The sequence below is a fragment of the Salmo salar genome, chromosome ssa20 (genome assembly GCF_905237065.1).
Source record: "Salmo salar chromosome ssa20, Ssal_v3.1, whole genome shotgun sequence".
Taxonomy (NCBI): domain Eukaryota; kingdom Metazoa; phylum Chordata; class Actinopteri; order Salmoniformes; family Salmonidae; genus Salmo; species Salmo salar.
In genome coordinates, this window is record NC_059461.1 from 79,485,167 (window position 1) to 79,509,996 (window position 24,830).

The 24,830-nt window shown below is 44.1% G+C and overlaps 1 protein-coding gene across 7 annotated transcripts in view; it reads right to left on the minus strand.

The window, feature by feature from the left end:
* Nucleotides 1-13,066, minus strand: part of robo2 (roundabout, axon guidance receptor, homolog 2 (Drosophila)) — a 583,693-nt gene extending 570,627 nt beyond the window's left edge. For 4 of the 7 annotated variants that reach the window (XM_014163402.2, XM_014163404.2, XM_014163409.2 and 1 more), the window contains exon 1: nt 12,142-13,050. In XM_014163402.2, the coding sequence (XP_014018877.1) occupies nt 12,142-12,265 (124 nt within the window). In that variant the 5' untranslated portion in view covers nt 12,266-13,050. Of the gene's footprint in view, nt 1-12,141 lie in introns of all 7 variants that reach the window. The other 3 variants (XM_014163401.2, XM_014163406.2, XM_014163407.2) reach the window with 3 other exon arrangements.
* Nucleotides 13,067-24,830: the final 11,764 nt, after the last annotated feature.

Below are 24,830 nucleotides of genomic sequence, written 5' to 3' on the forward strand. Positions count from 1 at the left end.
AATTGCATGTTTCCTCATTACCAATGCACTTTGATTGCAAAAACATTTAGTCACCATTATTAATGAACTGAAGCAGCGTTGTCCGTACTGCATTATCCAGGTTGTCCGTACTGCATTATCCAGGTTGTCCGTACTGCATTATCCAGGTTGTCCGAATAAGTGCTTGAGGAACTTGGCTCTTTTTCAAAACACAGAGTAATGGCAGCACAAATGAGACAATCAGAGTTGTTCCTTGCCGTGCACAATGCCAGTCAGCAGCTATTAGTGTACAACTGGGATGGAACCTGCCCGTCAGATTGCTGCTCTGCAGTTTTGGCTCTGAGGTCTTTTGCAGCGTAACGGTAACACCTCTCCTGAGCTGGTCTTTATAAGCTGTGACAGTTTCCTCCAGCTTTCCATGCCACCTTGGAGACCCTGATTAGCCCTGCAAGAGTACTGGAGCAGCAGCTTCAGCCTCCAGTGATTCTGAACTAACTGGCCATGTTTATTCCCTTTCATCAGCAGGGAGCTGCCATGTTTATTCCCCTTTCATCAGCAGGGAGCTGCCATCTTTATTCCCCTTTCATCAGCAGGGAGCTGGCCATGTTTATTCCCCTTTCATCAGCAGGGAGCTGCCATGCTTATTTCCCTTCCATCAGCAGGTATGAGTCCCTGTGGGCCACAGACAATATACACAACCATATGTGTACAACTATTTACTGGGTAAAACTATGAGCTCCTGTACTTCACTTATGCAAATCATAAGGAATAATATAAATATAAATATATTTATTGAATTATCATACACATCTGCACTAATAAGTAACTCTGTGACATTCTACTTCAAGCTCATTTTTCATAGCTATTATACATAATTGGGAGAATTTTTGGGGGACAATACCATCAGGTATCTCTTCAAAGTATATTACTGCAACACAATTAGTCCACACAGTAATTCTTCTATCAAAATATCCCCATCTCTCTTCAGTAGATATATTGTATTTGTAGGATAGAAGCTGTAGGGAGCCAGACAGTCATTCCTCTCAGCCATCTGCATATCCCTCTGAGATTAGTCTGGCTCCACATTCAAAAGGACAGAAAAATAAACAAACACATTGAGAAAGAAAGCAAAGCTCATTCTCCCACATTCTCCATTTGAATAATCTCAGGCTCTCTCTCCTGAAACGTTTCTCTATGGCGCTGCAAGTCTCTCATTTCACTTGGCAAGATGTCATGGTTAAATAGACAGCTTTGTGAATGAATGAAGAGATTAGGACACTATCTGTTCCGGCAACAGAGGCCTGCACTATCTGTTCTGCTGTTTCTGCTGTCATTGAAAAGGGAATTTTTCCTTCCAAGAGGTGTTTTGCTGACTGCTTGGTGCCTGGGCTCTAAAACCGTTAAAAAAAGAGCTTGCAGAGTTGCATCTTCTAATCATCACAGTAATGCACTGGTGCTGATACCTAAATAAGATGTCCCCCCAGCTCCATGGATTAGAGCAGTGAAAAGATTCAATTGTCACACAGTTCTTCCCCACACCGAGAGATGGTGGGGAAACCATGCCTTTAAGAATGTGATATATCTGTTAGTCTCTCTCTCTCTCTCTCTCTCTCTCTCACTCTCTCTCTCTCTCTCTCTCACTCTCACTCTCTCTCACTCTCTCTCTCACTCTCTCCCTCAGTAAAGCTGCCAGATCAGGAATGAAAGTGTGGCACCTGATTTCCTACCCTACAACATCCCTACCCTATCCATGCTTATTCTAATGTCCTCTCACCCCTAATCAAGTGTAAGTGTGTGCTGGATCATTAATGTGAGCTGACAGTCTATCACAGTGCTGTTTCCTTAGCTGAGTGGCCAAGGCAAAGCGCTGGCTGTTGTCTCTGATGGTTCCCCACAGCGCAGGGCTGGAGGAGAGTGGTGAGGAGGTGACATTTATAAACCACACCAGCCCTCTGCTGTCTCCACGAGCTGTCATCTGACAGAAGGCAGTTGTGTCCAACCGTGCTTCAGCCTTCTCTGTGAGCCAGGCACGTGCAGCGATAGAGGTCTGCCTGAGCACCTGTCCTTTTGTCCTTCTATGAGAAAAGTGTCCTTTCAGATTGGTGGTGTTATTTAATTATTAAATATTTAATTAACTTTTAATCTATTTTCTCTCTTATTTTTTAAATTAACTTTATTGAAACTAGTTTATTTCAAATGTTTGAATGTTGGAAAATGCCCCCTCCCCTGCTTCTCTGCCCGAGTTGGCACGTTCACAGGTCCAACTGAGTCTTGTTTATAGATGCAGATGTGAAAAGATTTTGTCTCCAACTATTGAAAACACTATAAACACAAAATGAATTAGATAGAAATAGAGATGCAAGGCCTCCAAAGTTGCACAGCGGTCTAAGGCAATGCATCGCAATGTTGCGGCATCACTACAGCCTGGGGTTCGATCCCAGGCTGTGTCATTACCGGCCGTAACCGGGAGTCCCATAGGGCGGTCCACAGTTTGCCCAGCATCGTCTGGGTTAGGGGAGGCTCATTGCGCTCTAGCGACAACTTGTGGCGGGCCGGGCGCCTGCAGGCTGACTACAGTCATCAGTTGAACGGTGTTTCCTCCGACACATTGGTGCAGCTGGCTTCCGGGTTGAGTGAGCGGGTGTTAATAAGCGTGGCTTGGCAGGTCATGTTTCGAAGGAAGCATGACTTGACCTTCACCTCTCCTGAGCCTGTTGGGGAGTTGCAGCGATGAGACAAGATTGTAATAACCAAATTGGGGAGAAAAAGGGAGTAAAGAATATTTAAAAATAAAAAAATAGAGATGCAAAGTTGTTGGGAGGTCATAACACTGGCTTGGATTACACTCAGAAACAGCCAATAGAGACCAGAAGGAGCGGTGGGGTGTAATCTGTGACATTTAAGGTGCGGTGAAGGTGAGGACGGAGCCAGGGTAGAGTGCGGAGTGACAGGTGATAAATACCAGCAGCATTTATTCACCACACTGATCTGAGGAAATTATTCCAAGCTCATGTCCCTGGGCACCCTCCCCCAGCTCCCTCGCCCTCCTCCTACCCCCCCCATCCCCCATCCCTCGTCCCAGCCCCCTGACCATGCCCTTCTCCCCAAAATTAGCTTTTCACCTTTAATTAGCCCATGTCTGGTTCTGCTCACCGTCCACAGCGTATTGCTGCCTACACCCAATAACACTAAAAACCTGTTTGGAGAAAACAAATGCCTTCTGCCTCCCTTTCTGAAGTGCGTTTAACAATGTCCTCGAGCCACCGTTTTCCATTGTGTGAGGAAGTTTCTGCAAACAAGACATCCATCAAATTGACAGACAAAACAAATTACACGGCGAACAGAACCTTAATGTGTCACCGAAGCTAATGGTGTCAAGGCTGGCTGCCAGTCGACCCAGACACTAGCTCTCTCCTCTCACTCTCTACCCTGGCCTGGTCTTTCAACTAACACATCTGCAGTTAAGTCTAGGTTCTAGGGAGATTACTATGTCTAAATAACATTAAGGCATTAACACCCTACTAACCATGAATCAAACCTGAATTCATGAAATTCCATTAACGCCTTGCTCCAAAGGCCGAGTGAGAGTGAGAGTGAGAGTGAGAGAGAGAGAGAGAGAGAGAGAGAGAGAGAGAGAGAGAGAGAGAGAGAGAGAGAGAGAGAGAGAGAGAGAGAGAGAGAGAGAGAGAGAGAGAGAGAGAGAGAGAGAGAGGCCTTCATTCAGGCGTGATGTATCTGTGCTGTAGTCTGAGATTATGCTGAGAATGAATGGTGCAGGCCTCCTAAAGCCAATAAAAGTGTAATTACATGCCTTGGGCCTGGGTGACAATGCCTGTGCAGGTGACAGCTATCAGGGAGAAAGGCAGGAAGGATTACCTTCACTTTTCATCTGGCTGTGGCTCTGTGGCTCTGTGGCATAAAAACCTCACTCTGCAGGGTCACCTTGGATGGAGCGCTACAATTTTACCAGTCATTAAACTCTTAATCGAGCCTCAGTCTACATGCTCCCACACCATCATCTTTCACAATCGACCAAGGCTTCATATAACTTCTCTCTGTCATTACATACCCTGCACTTACAGTTGAAATAGTACAATATATAACACTAGAAAAATCATTCCCAAAGACTAGACTGCAGTGGCACCGACAGTCTATTAAACTCCAATGTGATTCCACATTTTCTCATGTCCTCTCCGTCAAACTGAGTCACGTCTATATATTTTATCCTTTGGGCCTGCACATTTCCTTCTGTGATATCTGAGGTCTTATTCAATAACTGTAATCAAACGATCAAGTTAATATTCCAAAAGTTATTGTCTTGTGCCCAGGTAAAGTGTAGACTTTCCAGGGAGACTTTCCGGGGTTTGTAAACTTGTGAGATCAGGCGGCTTGCGAGGCTAGGGCATCAGTGAGGAGAGGGGAGAACATTTTAATATTCCGAAGCACCAGCCATTACATACTCAGAGATTGGGAAATATTTTTCAAGGCAGGCAAAGCGACAATAAACATTCTAATTCAACATCACAAATGTGCACAGGGGCCTAAAGCACCACTAAATATGAGCTTACAATACCATACACCAACACATGGAGAGGCCTTTCACAGGAGGAGGACGACATAGGCCAAGATTATCACAGTCACGCTCAGGTGTTCATTACACAATCACAGCCTTTCTCTAATTGAAATTCAGCAGGCATAAAATGGCAACGCTTCGCTACAAAAACAAGTGCTGCAATTTCTTTGATTTGCCTCTGTATACCTTGCAGAAAAAGAGACAGACTAACAAACCCTAACAAATTAATGACTGGTTCAAATGTGAGTATTTTAAAGTGCAAAATATCTCTACAGGACTTGTTTGCAACCATAGCACAAACCCCATCATTCAGACTCAGCCAGAATGTCTGAGGAGGTTCTGAGGAACTCTGAACAATAAGAGCTTCAGATGATGATTTGGTGTAGAAATAACCCATTGAATATGCCATATTTAAATAGGACTGATAACACAACTGTTATCTTAATCCATCAATCTGAGTAATGAGCACATGCATTAAATTCATTATTATGCACTATTAGTGGGTAAATGAAGGGCTTGGGGGTTAATTAGCTAGTGGGATAAGGACAGTGTTAATAATGCAGCACTAACACAGGACAGGTAATAACAGCTCTGAATGTCACCGAAGACTGGACTGATGAACTTCTGCTAGGGAAGTTAACTGAAATCTGATTTAGATTTCAAAATGTTTGATACCTCTCTGAACTCTGCAAATTGCTTGAGGTATATGACAATATACTGTACTGTGTTGCATTGGATTTTGTAGAGCGATAGGTAATGATGCTTTGTGGTGTACAGTGTTGCTTCCGTCCTTCTCCTTGCCCCAACCTGGTCGCGAACCAGGGACCCTCTGAACACATCGGCAACCATCACCCACAAAGCATCATTACTTATCGCTCTACAAAAGCCACGGCCCTTGCAAAACAAAGGAAACAATTACATCAAGGTCTCAGAGCAAGTGACGCCACCAATTGAATGCCACTAGTGCGCACCGATAACTAGCTAGCCATTTCATATCTGATACAGAGGGTGCTTTACCGTTCCCTTCTACAGTACCATCCAGTCTGCTTCATCTGCATCCCAGGCCAGGTCTACTGGAACAGGAAGCTGCTGTTGCTCCACACACAATATTGGACAAGACAGAAACATGGAACATTTAGAGGAGGCGAGAGTCAGCGTACGCCATGCCAGGCTTGCCAGCTGTGATAATGATGTATAATTTAATTGAAGCCTGTGCTTCTATCCTCCACAGAACTCAAACTCCTCTTCACCTGTCAATGCATTATTCAGGATAATGGTGACCCTGAAATAGTAAAAAAAGCTTCTTATCTGTTTAAAGTTTTATTACAGAGAGCAAAGAGAGTCGGGGGGAGGGAGAGAGAGAGGGAGAGAGAGAGAGAAAGATGGAGGGGAGAGAAAGCAAGTCAGTAAAAGGAGCGAGTAAGAGAGAAAGACTGGTAAAGGAAAGAAAACGGAGAAGCATAAGTGTTATGTCCACTCTGAGGATTGTTGTTTTTGACCCTGGCAGCATCATCACCTTGGCAACAGCAGAAAAAAATACACTAGGACAAAGTTAACTTTGTCTAAAGGCATCTTGGGATGTCTTGGATTGTTATATAAAGGGGAGATTTGAACCAGGGATGAGAAACATCTTGTTAAAATGGCATTGGTTTACTTGAAAAACAGACAAGTCAACAATATCACCGCAATAAGAAAGATAATGTTCTCCATCACCGTCATCATCAACAACAACATTGCCATCATCATCAATTCCATAAGATGCAAATGCCAGTATATGAGGTCACCCCGTGCATTCCTTCCACATGATCTATGAGAGTCAGCTAACTGCAGGGGGAAACAACCTCTATGTGCTGGGGACTCACTGAATAATGCAAAGATAAAGGAACAGCAATGGCTGACGTTCATAACAGTACTAGGCATAGACAACGGACAATTATTACAGGGAGCAGAGACTTATACAGTCTATAATTGAACCTTACTTTATAGATGGGTTAGCTGACAAAGTCACGAAAACGATGTGTGTGCTTCCATGGGGCAGAAGTCAGCGTGTTGTTGTGATTCTGGATGGCCAGATTGCTAGCAACAATGACAAGAAATTGCCATCTGGGGAATCATAAGTGGCTCATTTCAGCTCGTTTCATCATGTTCATGATACTGTGTCTTGTTTTGAGGTGTTTTGACTGATTTCATATCAATGATAGTATGGCTAAAATTCTCTAGCTAGCTAACCAACAACTGTAACGATGTATTTGAGAGACAATAAGTGCTCATTCTGCAAATGTATTTATGTTTTCAATAAACATTGGTGACAAAATATAGCTTACATGTTGTCAACAATCTAAGCCAACTCCGTCTATTTTGACCAAAAGTTGCGCACGCGTCTATATTGCCCTTAATGGTTTTCCAGTCACCAGGGTATGTTTAACTGTGTGTGTGTGTGTGTGTGTGTGTGCACTTGCGGCAGTGAATGTGAGTATGCACCCCTGTAAAGTCACCACAGTCCCTGCGCTGTAGCCAAGGATAAAAAGGCCGGAGTGAAAGCGTATCTGGCAGTAAAACCCACCTGCTCCTATCCATCACACTATAGTGTCATATTTACAGTCTGAAACTCACCCATTAAAGACTGTTATTGTTAGGTGCAATTTCCACTGCAATTAGATGGAGGCTTCATTAGAGAGAGTGTGAGTGGAATGAGGCAATTATGGTGTACTGTATGACGGTGGGGGGTAGACCTGGGGAGGGAGAGCAGAGCTATCCAATGCTATGGTGCTTTACACATTTATTTAATCAGTAATTCCATCTCTCAAGTCTATAATAGCTCCAAAAAAACAATGGTTATGTTTCTGTTTCATTAAATAGAGGTTTATTGTTCTCTGCTTTGATTTATTTTTTATTGAAGAATCCTGGACCCTGTCACTGGCCCAGGCAGCATTTCATATTACTCATCCTAATCAAAACACACTCAAAACATTCAGTACACTTTCACTAAATACAAACGTTTTGGACGGTATTCATGTTCAAAATTAGAATTTTCACATTGTGTGGATGGATAATACGTTACGGCGTTAGCTAATGGGGATCCTAATAAAAATGACAAATTATACTGTATAATATAGAGGTACTATATAATACCAATCCAGTCAAGCTACAGTACATCCTGCTCTGGTGTGTGAAGAGTCTACCTCATACAGAGAAACACATTCAGTCAAAGAAGTTATAATCCATCATAAAAAAAACACTGAACTGCGTCAACTCTGGTGGAAAATGGACAAAATAATTGAATTTCCCTATTCAGCCTTGTGAACCTATAGAGTCGTATGATGTGAGGTACTCAATGCCCAGGGAACACAACAAAATAAATGAAGAACACAATTTCCCTCACACGTGTTTGATGTCACTTGTCTACCTATTGAATAATGGACCTCCCTGTTCTTGTCATGGCGGCTTGGCCCAATCTGTGATACCAGACACCATATGGGCAGGAAGTTGAGGGGAAATTCATAACTCTTCTACACAACCTGCTCTATAAATCTCCTCTTCCTTCTCCCATCCTCAACACAGACACTCAGTCACAGGAGAGCTGAGAGAGAGTGAGGGGAGGGAGAAAGAGAGAGAGACAGGTGGGGGGAGAGAGGGAGATATAGAGAAAGAGAGAGAAAGAAAGAGAGAGATAGAGAGAGCAGTGCATTGCATTGCATACTGTAGTCTGTTGTGGTGTAGCATTACTCTTCCAGGGGTTGCCTCAGCTGGGTTCTCTTTAGTAAGTCAGGGGTCGGAGCCAGCAGGAAAAATGAGCCTCCAGAACCTGAGCGAGCTCACTTTTCATCTGTTGTACGTGGAGCTCAGTCTGTGATATCACAGCAAAGCCTTCCTCTCTCCCTCCCTCTCAACCAGCCCTAGCTGGTCTCATAGACAAGATGTAACATGGTAAATGAAAATCCAGGCATGGTTACGTAAGACAGAAGGTTACTTAAGGCAAAAACTAAAGAAGGGTGGTTGGTCGGGGTGGATGGGTTAGCGTTTAATGTGAACATCCAGCAACCCAAAGGTTGCGTGTTCAAATCTTATCACGGACAACTTTAGCATTTTGCCTAATTAGCAACTTTCACCCTTACATTAACCTAACCTTAACCCCAAACCCAGCGTTTCCAAAAACTTGGTCCTCAGGTTTAAGGTTAGGGTAGAGTCCTTCCAGACTCACATTAAGCATCTACAATCCAAAATTAAATCAAGAATCGGCTTCCTATTTCGCAACAAAGCCTCCTTCACTCATGCTGCCAAACATACCCTCGTAAAACTGACTATCCTACCGATTTTTGACTTCGGCGATGTCATTTACAAAATAGCCTAAAACACTCTACTCGGCAAACTGGATGTAGTCTATCACAGTGCCATCCGTTTTATCACCAAAACCCCATATACAACCCACCACTGAGATATGTATGCTCTCGTTGACTGGCCCTCGCTTCATATTCGTCGCCAAACCCACTGGCTCTAGATCATCTACAAATCTCTGCTAGGTAAAGCCCAGCCTTATCTCAGCTCACTGGTCACCATTGCAGCACCCACCCGTAGCACGCACTCCAGCAGGTATATTTCACTGGTCATCCCCAAAGCCAACACTTCCTTTGGCCACCTTTCCTTCCAGTTCTCTGCTGCCAATGACTGGAAATAATTGCAAAAATCACTGAAGCTGGAGTCATATCTCCCTCTCTAACTTTAAGCATCAGCTGTCAGAGCAGCTCACCGATCACTGTACCTGTACACAGCCCATCTGTAAATAGCCCACCCACCTACCTCATCCCCATATTGTTACTTATCCTCTTGCTCTTTTGCACCCCAGTATCTCTACTTGCACATAATTATCTGCACATCTATCACTCCAGTTTTAATGCTAAGTTGTAATTATTTTGCCTCTATGGCCTATTTATTGCCTTACCTCCCTACTCTTCTACATGTGTACATTTGCACACACTGTACATATATTGTTCTATTGTGTTATTGACTGTACGTTTGTTTATGTGTAATTATGTGTTGTTGTTTTTGTCGCACTGCTTTTCTTTATCTTTACCAGGTCGCAGTTGTGAATGAGAACTTGTTCTCAACTGGCCTACCTGGTTAAATAAAGGTGAAATAAAATACAAATAAAAAATAAAGTTTCCCAAACTCAGTCCTCAGGACCCCAAGGGGTGGACGTTTCAGTATTTTCCCTAACACTATACAGCTGATTGAAGTTATCAAAGCTTGATGATTAGTTGATTATTTTAATTAGCTGTGTAGGGGGAGTGAGGAGGATCTGAATACCATGCAGGTTGGAGGGGAGATGCAGCCTCTCCAGAGGAGGGATGACATTGAGTGGGTAACACCTCTGTAATCTGTACCATATCAAAACAGATATAAATGGGCTTGTCCTCAGGACAACCCTCTACATCAAGGTGACTCTATATTCACGAGCTAGACAGACATTGACATTGGATGACATTGGACTGAAATACAAAATAAATCAGCCAACTCCATCCCAAGCAGGTAATTGCAGCATACCCATAACATGTTTAGTCATTCCACACTGATCTCACCACATTCATGGTTAAAATTACTATTTTCAAACGGGATATGGGGCTGAAATTCGGCATGTGTAGCTGTGCGGCTGCAGAGCTTGTGCTTGGTTATGGGGTGATTGGTCCAACTGCACACAGCACATAGCCAGGGGATACATGGCCTAATTACACTAGGGGAGGTCACTGGCCTCCGTTTCACCAGGGGATAAAGATTGCTGGGATATCACACTGGAGCTACTTTCCCACCAGAATTACATATTGCAATTCAGACACACAGTGGAGATATTCTGTCTCAAACCTTTTACAGATTACAGTTCGGACACACACTTTTAAGATATTCTGTTTTAACCATTTTACAGATTACAATTCACACACACTGGAGATATTCTGCCTCAACCCTTTTACAGATTACAATTCGGACACACATTTAAGATATTCTGTTTTAACCATTTTACAGATTACAATTCACACACACTGGAGATATTCTGCCTCAAACCTTTTACATATTACAATTCAGACACACAGTGGAGATATTCTGCCTCAACCCTTTGACAGATTACAATTCAGACACTGGAGACATTCTGCCTCAACCCAGGGGTTTCCCCTGTTTTTTCTTATCCTTTTCCCCTGACGATGGCCCCAATTTAAAGAAGGTTGGTATGTGTACTTGTTCTTATAAAATGAATATCTTAATCTCAAAATTCCTGCCTGCTTCTTCATAAGTAGTAAAACCACTATGGCATACCAGATGTTGCCACATCTAGACACCACATTGGAATAGCTGGGAGCCTCTCTCATGCAGAGGCAGAATAGTGAGGAGATTGTCTGTCTAAAAACCCATCCCTCATGTAAAGAATGTTTTAAACGTGCGTGAAATGGGAGTCTGGCAGGGGAGAAAAGAGGCACTTCAGAAGGAACTGCTCATCCATCGCTCAGTGTGAGCACACGCTGCACTATCTGAGAGACTGGTCAATGTCATTAACTCAGGAATCCTGTGCATTAATGATCTTCTATGGATGGGAGGAGAGTGTGGGAGCAGGAATGACAGCAGGGAGATGCGAGGGGAGGAATGAGTGAGAGACGGGAGAGAGAGAGGGTGAGAGAATGAGCAACGAGCGAGGGAGCAGTGGCGGGCGGGCGAGCAGTAGAGGAGGAATCATTAAATGGATGGTGGTGGTGACGAGCGAGGCTCTCTCTTTGAAGACAGGCACACTCCGCTAAGCAGGAGCCATGAGAGCTAACAACGCTGATGGGCTGCAGGGAGCATCTCCCAGCCTTCTCACGGATGCATCGGAGCAGCAGCACAAAGATTAGAGGTTTCTTTTAATCCAAAGGGGATTAAACGCTGAGAGAGGAGGAGGGAGAAGAGGGCTCCTGTGGAGGGTTAGAGAAATTATGAATACCTCTCCTCAGACTAGTGATCTGGGTCTTTAACACAGAATCCCAGATGCTTGGGTGTTCAGATTAGCCTTATCTGTCACACACTCCCCTGGGCTTTGAGAGATGGATTGAAGATGCACCTTCCCTCCTTCTCTCCCTTCGCTTGGTTTAAACACTTTCGTACTGTACATCTCGATTATGTCCCACCTGGAAATGCACACCCTGTGAATCTCATCACACACTGGCAGACCACAGTCTGCACACACACACACACACACACACACACACACACACACACACACACACACACACACACACACACACACACACACACACACAAACTTAAAAGCTTGGAGGATCAAATATGTAAATACATGTTCTATTGAGATAGAAATAAAAACACCATATTTAGCAAAAAGGCATCTAGCTAACCAAAAGGTGTTCTCTGTCTTGGGGCAAGGGCAACACGGGATGGCAATGATGGGAAATGGCATCCATGTTTTCATCACTGTCCCACCCAAGATGTCTCACATTGGGTGCCCGTTGACCTCTCAATCAGCTCAATAAACACAGACTACGACAGACGAATCAAAGACCTCAAACCCAGACCACCAACCAAATCATCAAACATCCCAGCAGGTAATCACTTACCCCCCTTGTTCCATCTGGCTTTAGTCCTTGCCTGCTGGCTGAGCTCGGGACCGCCAAACAGCACCAAGAGAAACAAAACAAGTTCAAAAATGGAGAAAAATACAAACTTTTCCCTGGAAAACATGTCCAAGAGTTGCTCTTCGACCAAGTCCACTTTCACATGGCTGTGTTTCCCTCTGGTGCGGCGCGGCTGTGGCGCATGGTAACCCACACGTGGGCTGGCATCAGTCAGGCTGGAATCATCAGTGGGTCTCTGGCTCTGCCATACTGCTAGAGGCTGCCGAGGGCTGCTCTTCACTGTTCCTGGTCCTGAGGCTTTGGGCTGAGCCACATGTCTCCCCTCCTGGACGCCCCTGCCTCACCAGAGCGCACGGAGCCAGACAGAACACGCTATGGCACAGCTCAGCTCAGCAACGTGCTCCACTACTCTAATCTCTCTCTCACACGCTCACTGTTGCCACCGCTGTCGACGCCGATGCTACCTCTACGGCTGCTGAGTTACTTCCTGCCCCCCCTCACTCCGGGTTTCAGAGGGAATACATCTCACAGCGCTCTGACTCCGAACCCCACACAGCCCAGCCGACTAGAAGAGGGAACGCAACCCACAGTCTGCCCTCTGGAGAGGGGTGTGTGGGGTAGCGGAGTGTCTGCTGGTGAGAAATAACACACAAACAGGCAGGCACGAGGACTGAGGGGAGCGCGAAGGAGAGGAACGAGTAGAAAAGGAGATCACACCCTGATCCTGATAGCCACGGCAGCTATACAGCTGCTCTTTAAAGAGCAAAAAGGCATTCACATGGAGCTGCTTGCATCCCACATCAGCCTGGCCAAGGTGAGCAGGAACAGGCTTTACTGGCAGAGCAGCACGAGGAGGAGGAGAGGAAGGAAGGAAGAAGAGAGGGAGGATGAGAGGAGATCTGTTAGAAGTGCCTTTACATGGTCCCATCTCTTGCTCTCTCTCTTTCTTTCTCTCTCTCTGTCTCTCTCTCGCTCTCTCTCTGTTGTGCGTTGCGGGAAGCTCCACGTGTGCTCATGAGTTTCTCTTGTTAATCCCTGGAAGAAAAGTTTGCGGCATGACAGCCCCAAGGGCTCACACTCTCCTGCAGTATTAGTCAGAGAGCCCTATGAGAAAGCTTTTAACCCCTCAGCTGCCACAACACACCACTTAACAAGATGCTTTTTAAGGATTTCACACACATCCACTGTGACTGGAGAAATGTCTTCATTGACTGGAGAAATGTCTTTATTGACTGGAGAAATGTCTTTATTGACTGAAGAAATGTCTTTGTTGAATTTTGCCAGTGTGGTGATCGCTAGTTGAATCATGAATCATGAAAAAATGCATGCTCTACCAACTGAGCCACAGGGAATTTTGAATCCCACCGTACCTTCTCCTCTATGCAATCTGGTTTCAGAGCTGATCATGGGTGCACTTCAGCCACGCTCAAGGTCCAAAACGATATCATAACCGCCATCAATAAGAGACAATACTATGCAGCCATATTCATCGACCTGGCCAAGACTTTCGACTCTGTCAATCACCACATTCTTATCGGCAGACTCAACAGCCTTGGTTTCTTAAATGATTGCCTCGCCTGGTTCACCAACTACTTCACTGATAGAGTTCAGTGGGTCAAATCGGAGGACCTGTTGTCCGGACCTCTGGCGGTCTCTATGGGGGTGCCACAGGGTTCAATTCTCGGGTGGACTCTCTTCTCTGTATACATCAATGATGTTGATCTTGCTGCTGGTGATTCTCTGATCCACCTCTACACAGACGACACCATTCTGTATACTTCTGGCCCTTTAGACACTGTGTTAACTAACCTCTGGATGAGCTTCAGCGCCATACAACACTCCTTCCGTGGCCTCCAACTGCTCTTAAATGCAAGTAAAACTAAATGCATGCTCTTCAACCGATCACTGCCCGCACCTGCCCGCCCATCCCGCATCACTACTCTGGACGGTTCTGACTTAGAATATGTGGACAACTACAAATACCTAGGTGTCTGGTTAGACTGTAAACTCTCCTTCCAGACTCACATTAAACATCTCCAATCTAAAATTAAATCTAGAATCGGCTTCCTATTTCACAACAAAGCATCCTTCACTCTTGCTGCCAAACATACCCTCGTTAAACCTACTATCCTACCGATCCTCGACTTCGGCGATGTCATTTACAAAATAGCCCCCAACCCTCTACTCAACAAATTGGATGCAGTCTATCACAGTGCCATCCGTTTTGTCACCAAAGCCCCATATACTACCCACCACTGCGACCTGTATGCTCTCGTTGGCTGGCCCTCGCTTCATACTCGTCGCCAAACCCACTGGCTCCAGGTCATCTATAAGTCTTTGCTAGGTAAAGCCCCACCTTATCTCAGCTCACTGGTCACCATAGCAGCACCCACCCATAGCATGCGCTCCAGCAGGTATATCTCACTGGTCACCCCCAAAGCCAATGCCTCTTTGGCCGCCTTTCCTTCCAGTTCTCTGCTGCCAATGCCTGGAACGAATTGCAAAAATCACTGAAGCTGGAGACACATATCTCCCTCACCATCTTTAAGCACCAGCTGTCAGAGCAGCTCGCAGATCACTGCACCTGTACATCTGTAAATAGCCCATCCAACTACCTCATCCCCATACTATATCTATTTATTTATCTTGTTCCTTTGCACCCTAGTATCTCAACTTGCACATTCATCTTCTGCACATCAACCATCCCAGTGTTCAATTGCTATATTGTAATTACTTCTCCACCATGGCCTATTTATTGCCTTACCTCCCTTGCACACAATGTATATAGACTTTATTTTCTACTGAATTATTGACTTTATGTTTGTTTATTCCATGTGTAACTCTGTGTTGTTGTATGTGTCGAACTGCTTTGCTTTATCTTGGCCAGGTCACAGTTGTAAATGAGAACTTGTTTTCAACTAGCCTACCTGGTTAAATAAAGGTGAAATAAATAAAAAAAAATAAAAAATGCTGCCTAGAATGTGGTCTAGAGTCTTATTGGTTCCTTTAGATATTAAAGTCTATGATCTGGCTTTGCCTTTGGAATTACAATAAATAGCGTTTGCAATTGAATTTATTGTGGCTGACAACTGTTTTTCACAAAAGTCAGGGGGGGGTATAAGCAGTCTGTCTCGTACACACACCCTGGCTTTAATGTCCTCATTACAGCTTATGAAGGAGTCCATGATTAAGTCCATAATTTGTTATACACAGTGTAAATTAATATCCTAAATCCACACATTAATGTTCAGATGCTGCCTCCCTCCACCTTCTCCCCCCTCCCCTCTCCCTCGCCTCGCCTCTCCCTCCTTCTTCCCCTCTCTTACCCCTTCTCCCATCTACCTCCCCTCTTCCTGCCCTCCGCCTCCCCCCTCCCCTCTTCCTCCACACACCCTCCTTCTCCCCCCTCCCCTCTCCGCCCTTCTCTCCACTCTACCCCCTCTCCAACTTTGTCCCCCTTACCCCCTCTCCCTCTTCCTCTCTTAGCAACCTACATCAGTACCCGGCACTATAATTATGCTTTCTGCAAATGAAAACAGAGATGTGTATTTCTCTGGTAGACACCAGCAGGAGCATCTGTTGACAATTCACATTTGTAATAACAGATAAACAAGCAGCTTCTCTGTGGGTTGAAATACTATTTTCTTGAGTACATAACTCTAATTATGACAATCCATTCTCATTGAAATGTAAACTAAACAAACAATCCAGAATAATATGAATGCAGATAACACTATCCGGGGGGGGGGTATATGTTCATATACAAAGTAAAGCTAGGTTTGAAATGATTATTTTCTTGTCAATATTAAATCTATTTGGGCTTGTTGCGATCAATTTGCAGTGTACAAATTACTTGAAATACCCACAGCTGAATCTAGCTGTTGATCACTGGGTTAAATTATAACATAATAAAGTTGTAGGCCAGTAAAAACATTCCACCCTTGGTCTGAGTCTAGTTGATAATCCCTGCAGTACATGGCCTAGTCTCTATATGAAGATCCCCCTTGATAATCCCTGCAGTACATTAGCTAGTCTCTATATGAAGATCCCCCTTGATAATCCCTGCAGTACATGGCCTAGTCTCTATACGAAGATCCCAGTTGATAATCCCTGCAGTACATGGCCTAGTCTCTATATAAAGATCCCAGTTGATAATCCCTGCAGTACATGGCCTAGTCTCTATATGAAGATCCCAGTTGATAATCCCTGCAGTACATGGCCTAGTCTCTATATGAAGATCCCAGTTGATAATCCCTGCAGTACATGGCCTAGTCTCTATATGAAGATCCCAGTTGATAATCCCTGCAGTACATGGCCTAGTCTCTATATGAAGATCCCCCTTGATAATCCCTGCAGTACATGGCCTAGTCTCTATATGAAGATCCCAGTTGATAATCTCTGCAGTACATTAGCTAGTCTCTATATGAAGATCCCAGTTGATAATCCCTGCAGTACTCCCTAGTCTCTATATGATAATCCCTGCAGTTTATAAATACAGCGATGAGTTTCTCTCTCTTGGTTTTATACAAACTTTGAGAAGTAATGAGGAGTGCCCACAATGTGTTTAGTGCGGGGAAGTGCTTAGTAAAGAGTCTCTCAAAATGAACAATTAAAACAACACATTTTGACCAAACATCAACAGCATGACGGTAAACCCAGGGAGTTCTTTCAGAACAGGGCAAAATGCTTCAGGAAACAGTGCTTCGACAGTGGAAAAGTAAGTGAACAAGCAAAGCATTGTTGTCATTTTATAGCAGGTGATGGATGATAAGCACAAATAAGGGAGTACTATCTGTCACGACTTCCGCCGATGTTGGTCCCTCTCCTTGTTCGGGCGGCGTTCGGCGGTCGACGTCGCCGGTTTTCTAGCTGCCACCGATCCACTTCTCATTTTCCATTTGTTTTGTCTTCATTGTACACACCTGGTTTCCATTCCCATAATTATATGTTCCTTATTTAACCCTCTGGTTTCCCCATGGTTTTGTGCGTGTTTGTTCTTTGTAAGTTGGACTGTGTTTGTGAGCTTGGTTATTTTCCTTCTTGGAATATTTGCTGTTTTGAGTAAAGTTACGTGTTTTACTCATTTCTGTGTCCTGCGCCTGACAACGCCTTACCTGCTACACCTAGATGCCTTACACTTTCTCTTATAGTTGTAAATGTGATTTTCTCTTTCAACCAAACCCCTTGTACACATCTAATAGCTAGCTAGCTAACATTAGCCAAAGCAAGCTAGCTAGCTAGCTACCCTAAATTACAGTACATATGAAGATGAAAAATTATCAGGCTTACTGTACATCTTACTGTAGAAATGATTGTTGAAAACAAGTCTAGGTTGGAACTGTTGCTGTTAAAATACAAGTTGTCTGAACTGGAATAAACTGATTGAAGCAAGATGCTTTTTGAGGCAAACCCACTCACAGTTCTGGGTTGTTCATCTACAGCAGGAAGCAGGCTCATGCCTGGCTGAGAAAGCAATAGATGTTCTGATCCAGTTTGTCACCACATACCTATGAAAGTCAGGGTTCTCTACTCTTGCATACTTAAACAACAAGTACAGAAAGAGACTCCATGCTGAGCATGACCTCAGGGTTGCACTGTCAAAAACTGAGATCAGAATAGAAATGATTGTTGAAAGTTTCAACCAGCCACACACCTCTCATTAGGACTGTGATTGTGTTTTCTCGTCTACATCTGTGTGATGTGATCAAACAGTGTATTCCAATTCAGAATACAAATTATGTATTGTATTTTAACAGCAAAAGTTCCAACCTAGATTTGTTTTCGACAATACTTTATACAGTAAGATGTACAGTAGGCCTGATCATATTTCTTATGTACTGTTACTTAGGGTTGCACAATCAAAAACGGGGCCTTGCCTCTTTGTATCACCTGACCACACTACTGAACAGTAGTCCAGGTGCAAGAAAAATAGAGCCTGTAGGAACTGCCATGTTGATGGTGTTGTTAAGAAGGTAGAGCAGCACTTTATTATGGACAGACTTCTCCCCCTTTTAGCTACTGTTGTATCAATATGTTTTGACCATGACAGTTTTGACCATACCTCAACTTGCTCAATTCCCACATTATTCCTTACAAGATGTAGTTGAGGTTTAGGGTTTAGTGAATGATTTGTCCCAGATACAATGTTTTTAGTTTTTGAAATATTTCAGACTAACTTATTCCTTGCCACCCATTCTGAAACTAACTGCAGCTCTTTGATAAGTGTTGTAGTTGTTTCAGTTGCTGTAGTAGCTGACGTGTATATTGCTGAGTTATCCTCAAACATAGACACACTGGCTTTACTCAAGGCCAGTGGCATGTCATTAGTAAAGATTGAAAAAAGTAAGGACCTAGACAGCTGCCCTGGGGAATTCATGATTCTACCTGGATTATGTTGGAGAGGCTTCCATTAAAGAACACCCTCTGTGTTCTGTTAAACAGGTAACGCTTTATCCACAATATAGCAGGGGGTATAAAGCCATAACACATAGGTTTTTCCAGCAGTAGACTATGATTGATAATGTCAAAAGCTGCACTGAAGTTTAACAAAACAGCCCCCACACAATTTTTATTATCAATTTCTCTCAGCCAATCATCAGTCATTTGTGTAAGTTCTGTGCTTTTTGAATGTCCTTCCTGATATGCGTGCAAAAGTCTGTTGTCAATTTGTTTACCGTAAAATAGCATTATATCTGGTCAAACACTATTTTTTCCCAAACTTTCCTAAGGGTTGGTAACAAGCTGATTGGTCGGCTATTTGAGATAGTAAAGGGGTCTATACTATTTTTAGGTAGGGGAATGACTTTTGCTCCCCTCTAGGCCTGAGGGCACACACTTTCTAGCAGGCTTAAATTGAAGATATGGCAAATAGGAGTGGCAATATTGTCCGCTATTATCCTCAGTAATTTTCCATCCAAGTTGTCAGACCCCGGTGGTTTGTCATTGTTGAAAACCCCACAGAATTCCTCTCTTTCACACTTCAAAATGACAATTATTGTCTTAATTTGGTCAGATATACTTAGATGTGTAGTGTCAACGTTTGTTGCTGGCATGTCATGCCTAAGTTTGCTAATCTTGCCTATGAAAAAATCATTAAAGTATTTGGCAAAATCAGTCGGTTTAGCAATGAATAAGCCATCTGATTCAATGAATGATGGAGCTGAGTTTGTCTTTTTTCACAAAATGTAATTGAAGGCGCTTTTTTACTATCATTCTTTGTCATTTATCTTTGTTTCATAGTGTAGTTTCTTTTTCTTTATATTCAGTTTAGTCACATGATTTCTCAATTTGCAGTGCGCTTGCCAATCAGTTGTGCAGCCAGACTTATTTTCCATTCCTTTTGCTGCATCCCTCTCAACCATATAATTTTTCCAATCCTCATCAATCCACAGGGGTTTAACAGTTTTTACAGTCATTCTCTTAATGGGTGCATGTTTATTAGAAATTTATTAGAAGCAATTTCATAAATGTGTCAAGTGCAACGTCTGTTTCCTCCTCATTACACAACATAGGAATCCCTACAAAACTTATGACGTCTTATATACTATATTGGGCCCAGCCTTTGGAAAAAAAAAATCCTAGATATGGCTACTTTATTGTGATCACTACATTCAATGGATCTGGATACTGCTTTCAAGCACATTTCTGCAGCATTAGTGAAGATGTGATCAATATATGTTTATGATTTCATTACTGTGATGTTTGTAGCTACCCTGTTGGTTTACTGATAACCTGAACCAGGTTGCAGGCACTGGTTACAGTTGTGGGCAGCTTGATGAAAGCCAGTCAATATTTAAATCAACCAGAAAATATACCTCTCTGTTGATATCAGATACATTATCAAGCATTTCACACATGTTATATAGATACTGACTGTTAGCACTCTGGCCACCATAGAGATCCTATTAAATAGTATATTCGAATTTGTAATTCTATGGTTGCCACTGACGCAGAGCCTCAGATGCAGGTGTAGCACATGGAGATGTCTGAAACGTACTCCTCAGCCTGAAGTGTCTGCCAGAGAATAGCAAGCTTTTCAAGTGGTGCCGACCAGTGAGACACTTCATGAGGGAAGTCACGTGTGCTAGCCAGGTAGAGGTCCAGGGTTGGAGCCTCAGTGTGAGCCGAATCAGGAGGGTGGTACTCACTAAGCAAGCAGCGTGACGTCCTTTACACACGGAGAGGAGAGTGGAGGACTGGGCCAGTCAGTCAGTGGTCATAAAGCAGGTGGCAGAGCATGGTAAATGGTGTGCAGCTTATAGGCACTGTGACACAGCCTGTAAAGTGACAGCAAGGATGGACCACTTCACATCAAGAGTTGGATGTGGTTGCATGTGATTGTTGCAGGGATCAGTTCCCTTCTCTAACATGGCACGGCCACGGAACAAGTGTTACTGTATTGACAAGTGGCACTGCTCACAATGGGCATTGTCGTAGCTATAGTATTATTGGTGTAAAATTCGCACTCCTCTAAGCACGTCTGATTTCAGTGTGACTGCTGGCTATATTGGGCAGCAGCAGCTCCAGTAATATGGTGTATCTGAAAGCAATTTACAATTTCATAATGTAATCTTAAAAGCAGGGTTAATCTGATATGTGTACATTCATTTCCATGAGCAGCTAATTACTCCCACAATAGAAACCTTTCAGGAAGAAATATTAACAGGAATTTAGGAGACGCCTCAAAAATGCACATTTTCCTAAATAACAGGGCATGCTGTGCTGAGGGCCGGCTGACTCCAGTCTAGAATGAGTTGAGACAAAGGCATACATCTGGTGGATTGTGGCAAGATTTAACATCAGTATTGTCTTTGTCTATGCTCCCCCACTACACTAACTGTTCGCAGATATGTCGGCTGCAAAATAAATGTAGCATTTTTACTACAGTACTCATAAATGGAAAAGAGAAGAGAGAGGATGAGGGATATAGGAGACGAGAGGGGAGGAGGGCAGCTAGTGGCCTGGCTGTGCAGTATGTGATAGGATAGCCAATGTGGCTTCATGGAAAGAGGGGAGGTAGAGAGCCGAGTGGGGCTCCGTCCCTCAGCCTGACACTGCAGAGTGGAGTGGAGAGGAAGAGAGGACAACCAGATCCATGCTGGGGAGCCTGTCAGCTTATCACCCCCAGACAAGAGCCCCCCTGATAAACGTGGACGAGCAGGAGAGGAGCACTGCTTCAGCTATGGAGGGGTGCGGGACAGCGATAAGGAAGCTCCGTGGGGCGAGATGGGGGAGTGAGGCATGTGGCCCAGGGCTGACAAACCCCTGCCAGCAGCCACGCTCATTCCAACTCTCTTCCGGCTTAACTTCTTAAAAAATGTACACGCACAGACATTCACCATGCTCAGCAGATGTAGGTTTGAGCAGGTAGAACTGTGTGTGTGTGTCAGCGTGTGTGTTGTGTGTGTGTACTTGTGAGAGAGGGAGTGTGAGTGCAACCGTGCATTTAACAGCAGAGAGAGAGAGAGAGAGAGAGAGAGAGAGAGAGAGAGAGAGAGAGAGAGAGAGAGAGAGACAGAGAGAGAGAGAGAGGGGGGGGTGATATCCTCTCTCCATCTTTTTTCAAGTGCAGCTCTGAAGCTGGGTCTCTTGAAAACGGACCATGAAATGTCCTTTTTCACAGGAAGTAACAGAGCGCGCACCATGAATTGATCCCATGATGGAAATCTGGACGCCGTTTTCTCCTCTGCGCATCTGCCTGCCCAGATACTGGATAATCTACTCCCTCCCTGCCTTCCTAATCCAGCCATCCATCCTCATTCACAATGCCAATTTGTGTCCCAAGCCGGACAGGGCTGTTGTTTGGAATTCCATATTGGAATATATCTGGATATTTGTCTTTTTTTAAATAACTATTGAACGGCTGTGAAATGATCATTCCTCCAGCATTGCTACCATCTGGCTTGTGATTAGTATTCCTTTCATAGTTCGTTGCAATCAGAGCTCAGCAACTTTCAACAAAATAACCACTGGTGGTATGTTGCTGCTACTATTCTTAAACTGAAGCCCACAAATATTAGCATAAACAATTACACCACAGGTTGCAAAAGTCAGAGAGAATTCGTGTTTAATTGAATGAATATAGCATAAGTCAATACGTTAAGGGTTCTTTCCATTTTTTATTTTTTATTATTTTTTATTTCACCGGGTAAGCTAGTTGAGAACAAGTTCTCATTTACAACTGCGACCTGGCCAAGATAAAGCAAAGCAGTGCGACACAAACAACATCACAGTTACATATGGAAGAGAGAGTCAAAAACACAATAGAAAAAAAGAAAGTCTATATACAGTGTGTGCAAATGGCATGAGGAGGTAGGCAATAAATAGGCCATAGTAGCGAAGTAATTACAATTTAGCAGATTAACACTGGAGTGATAAATGAGCAGATGATGATGTGCAAGTAGAGATACTGGTGTGCAAAAGAGCAGAAAAGTAAATAAAAACAATATGTGGATGAGGTAGGTAGATTGGGTGGGCTATTTACAGATGGACTATATGCAGCTGCAGTGATCGGTTAGCTGCTCAGATAGCTGATGTTTAAAGTTAGTGAGGGAAATATGTCTCCAGCTTCAGTGATTTTTGCACTTCGTTCCAGTCACTGGCAGCAGAGAACTGGAAGGAAAGGCGGCCAAAGCAGGTGTTGGCTTTGGGGATGACCATATCTGCCTGCGGGAGCGCGTGCTACGGGTAGGTGTTGTTATTGTGACCAGTGAGCTGAGATAAGGCGGAGCTTTACCTAGCATAGACTTATAGATGACCTGGAGCCAGTGTGTCTGGCGACGAATATGTAGTGAGGGCCAGCCGACTAGAGCATACAGGTTGCAGTGGTGGGTGGTATAAGGGGCTTTGGTAACAAAACGGATGGCACTGTGATAGACTGCATCCAGTTTGCTGAGTAGAGTATTAGAAGCTATTTTGTAGATGATATCGCCGAAGTCCAGGATCGGTAGGATAGTCAGTTTTACTTGGGTAAGTTTGGCGGCGTGAGTGAAGGAGGCTTTGTTACAAAATATAAAGCCGATTCTAGATTTGATTTAATAGCACCGACTATTCAATGCTATTGCAGTCCGCCACAGGATGTTTTTGTGCTGGTCAAGGGCAGTCAGGTCTGGAGTGAACCAAGGGCTATATCTGTTCTTAGTTCTACATTTTTTGAAAGGGGCATGCTTATTTAAGATGGTGAGGAAATTACTTTTAAAGAACGACCAGGCATCCTCGACTGACGGGATGAGGTCAATATCCTTCCAGGATACCCGGGCCAGGTTGATTAGAAAGGCCTGCTCACAGAAGTGTTTTAGGGAGCGTTTGACAGTGATGAGAGGTGGTTGTTTGACCGAGTACCCATAGTGGATGCAGGCAATGAGGCAGTGATCGCCGAGATCCTGATTGAAAACAGCAGAGGTGTATTTGGAGGGCAAGTTGGTCAGGATAATATATATGAGCATGCCCATGTTTACGATTTAGGGTTGTACCTGGTGGGTTCCTTGATGACTGTGTGAGATTGAGGGCATCTAGCTTAGATTGTAGGACTGCCGGGGTGTTAAGCATATCCCAGTTTAGGTCACCTAGCAGAACGAACTCTGAAGATAGATGGGCGGCAATCAATTCACATATGGTGTCCAGAACCTCCTGTTCAACAGACACAGATGAGCTCTATCATAATCACATTAGAAAATTGTCATGCAATTCACAAATAAACATGGCTGAACCACACTGGTCTATTTTAAATGTTAAATACGAAACAATCTGTCTGACATACAGTAGAAACATTGATGAGGTTCAACTGGTACTCTGACCACTGACTGACATGACGAGGGGACAGTTGTGCCAGACCTGGTAACAAACGTTACTGGCCGTGTGAGTGTTACAGGCCATGTGAATGTTACTGGCCGTGTGAGTGTTACGAGTGTTACTGGCCATGTGAGCGTTATTGGCCGTGTGAACGTTACTGGCCGTGTGAATGTTACTGGCCTTGTGAGTGTTACTGACCGTGCGAGTGTTACTGACCGTGCGAGTGTTACTGGCCTTGCGAGTGTTACTGGCCTTGCGAGTGTTACTGGCCTTGCGAGTGTTACTGGCCTTGCGAGTGTTACTGGCCTTGCGAGTGTTACTGGCCTTGCGAGTGTTACTGGCCGTGTGAGTGTTACTGGCCGTGTGAATGTTACTGGCCGTGTGAATGTTACTGGCCTTGCGAGTATTACTGGCCGTGTGAGTGTTACTGGCCGTGCGAGTGTTACTGGCCGTGCGAGTGTTACTGGCCGTGCGAGTGTTACTGGCCGTGCGAGTGTTACTGGCCGTGCGAGTGTTACTGGCCGTGCGAGTGTTACTGGCCGTGCGAATGTTACTGGCCGTGCGAATGTTACTGGCCGTGTGAATTTTACTGTCTGTGTGTTGAGAGCTATGTGACAACAATCACCAGAGAAAAGAAAGGTAAACAAAAGTAATTTCAAACACCTGCTAATCTACAAGACCTGTTGTATCTAACATCATCAGTTTGTAGGAAGTTGCTTCTCATCCAAGAAATGTATATATTATAAAGGTGGAATTACATCAGGACTAAATTCCATTACAATCTGCCATTTATACGGAATAAAGCCATGCCCAGGCAGTGAGAGAGAGGAAGAGAGAGAGAGAAAGAGGGGGGAGAGAGAGAAAGAGGGAAAGAGATAGGG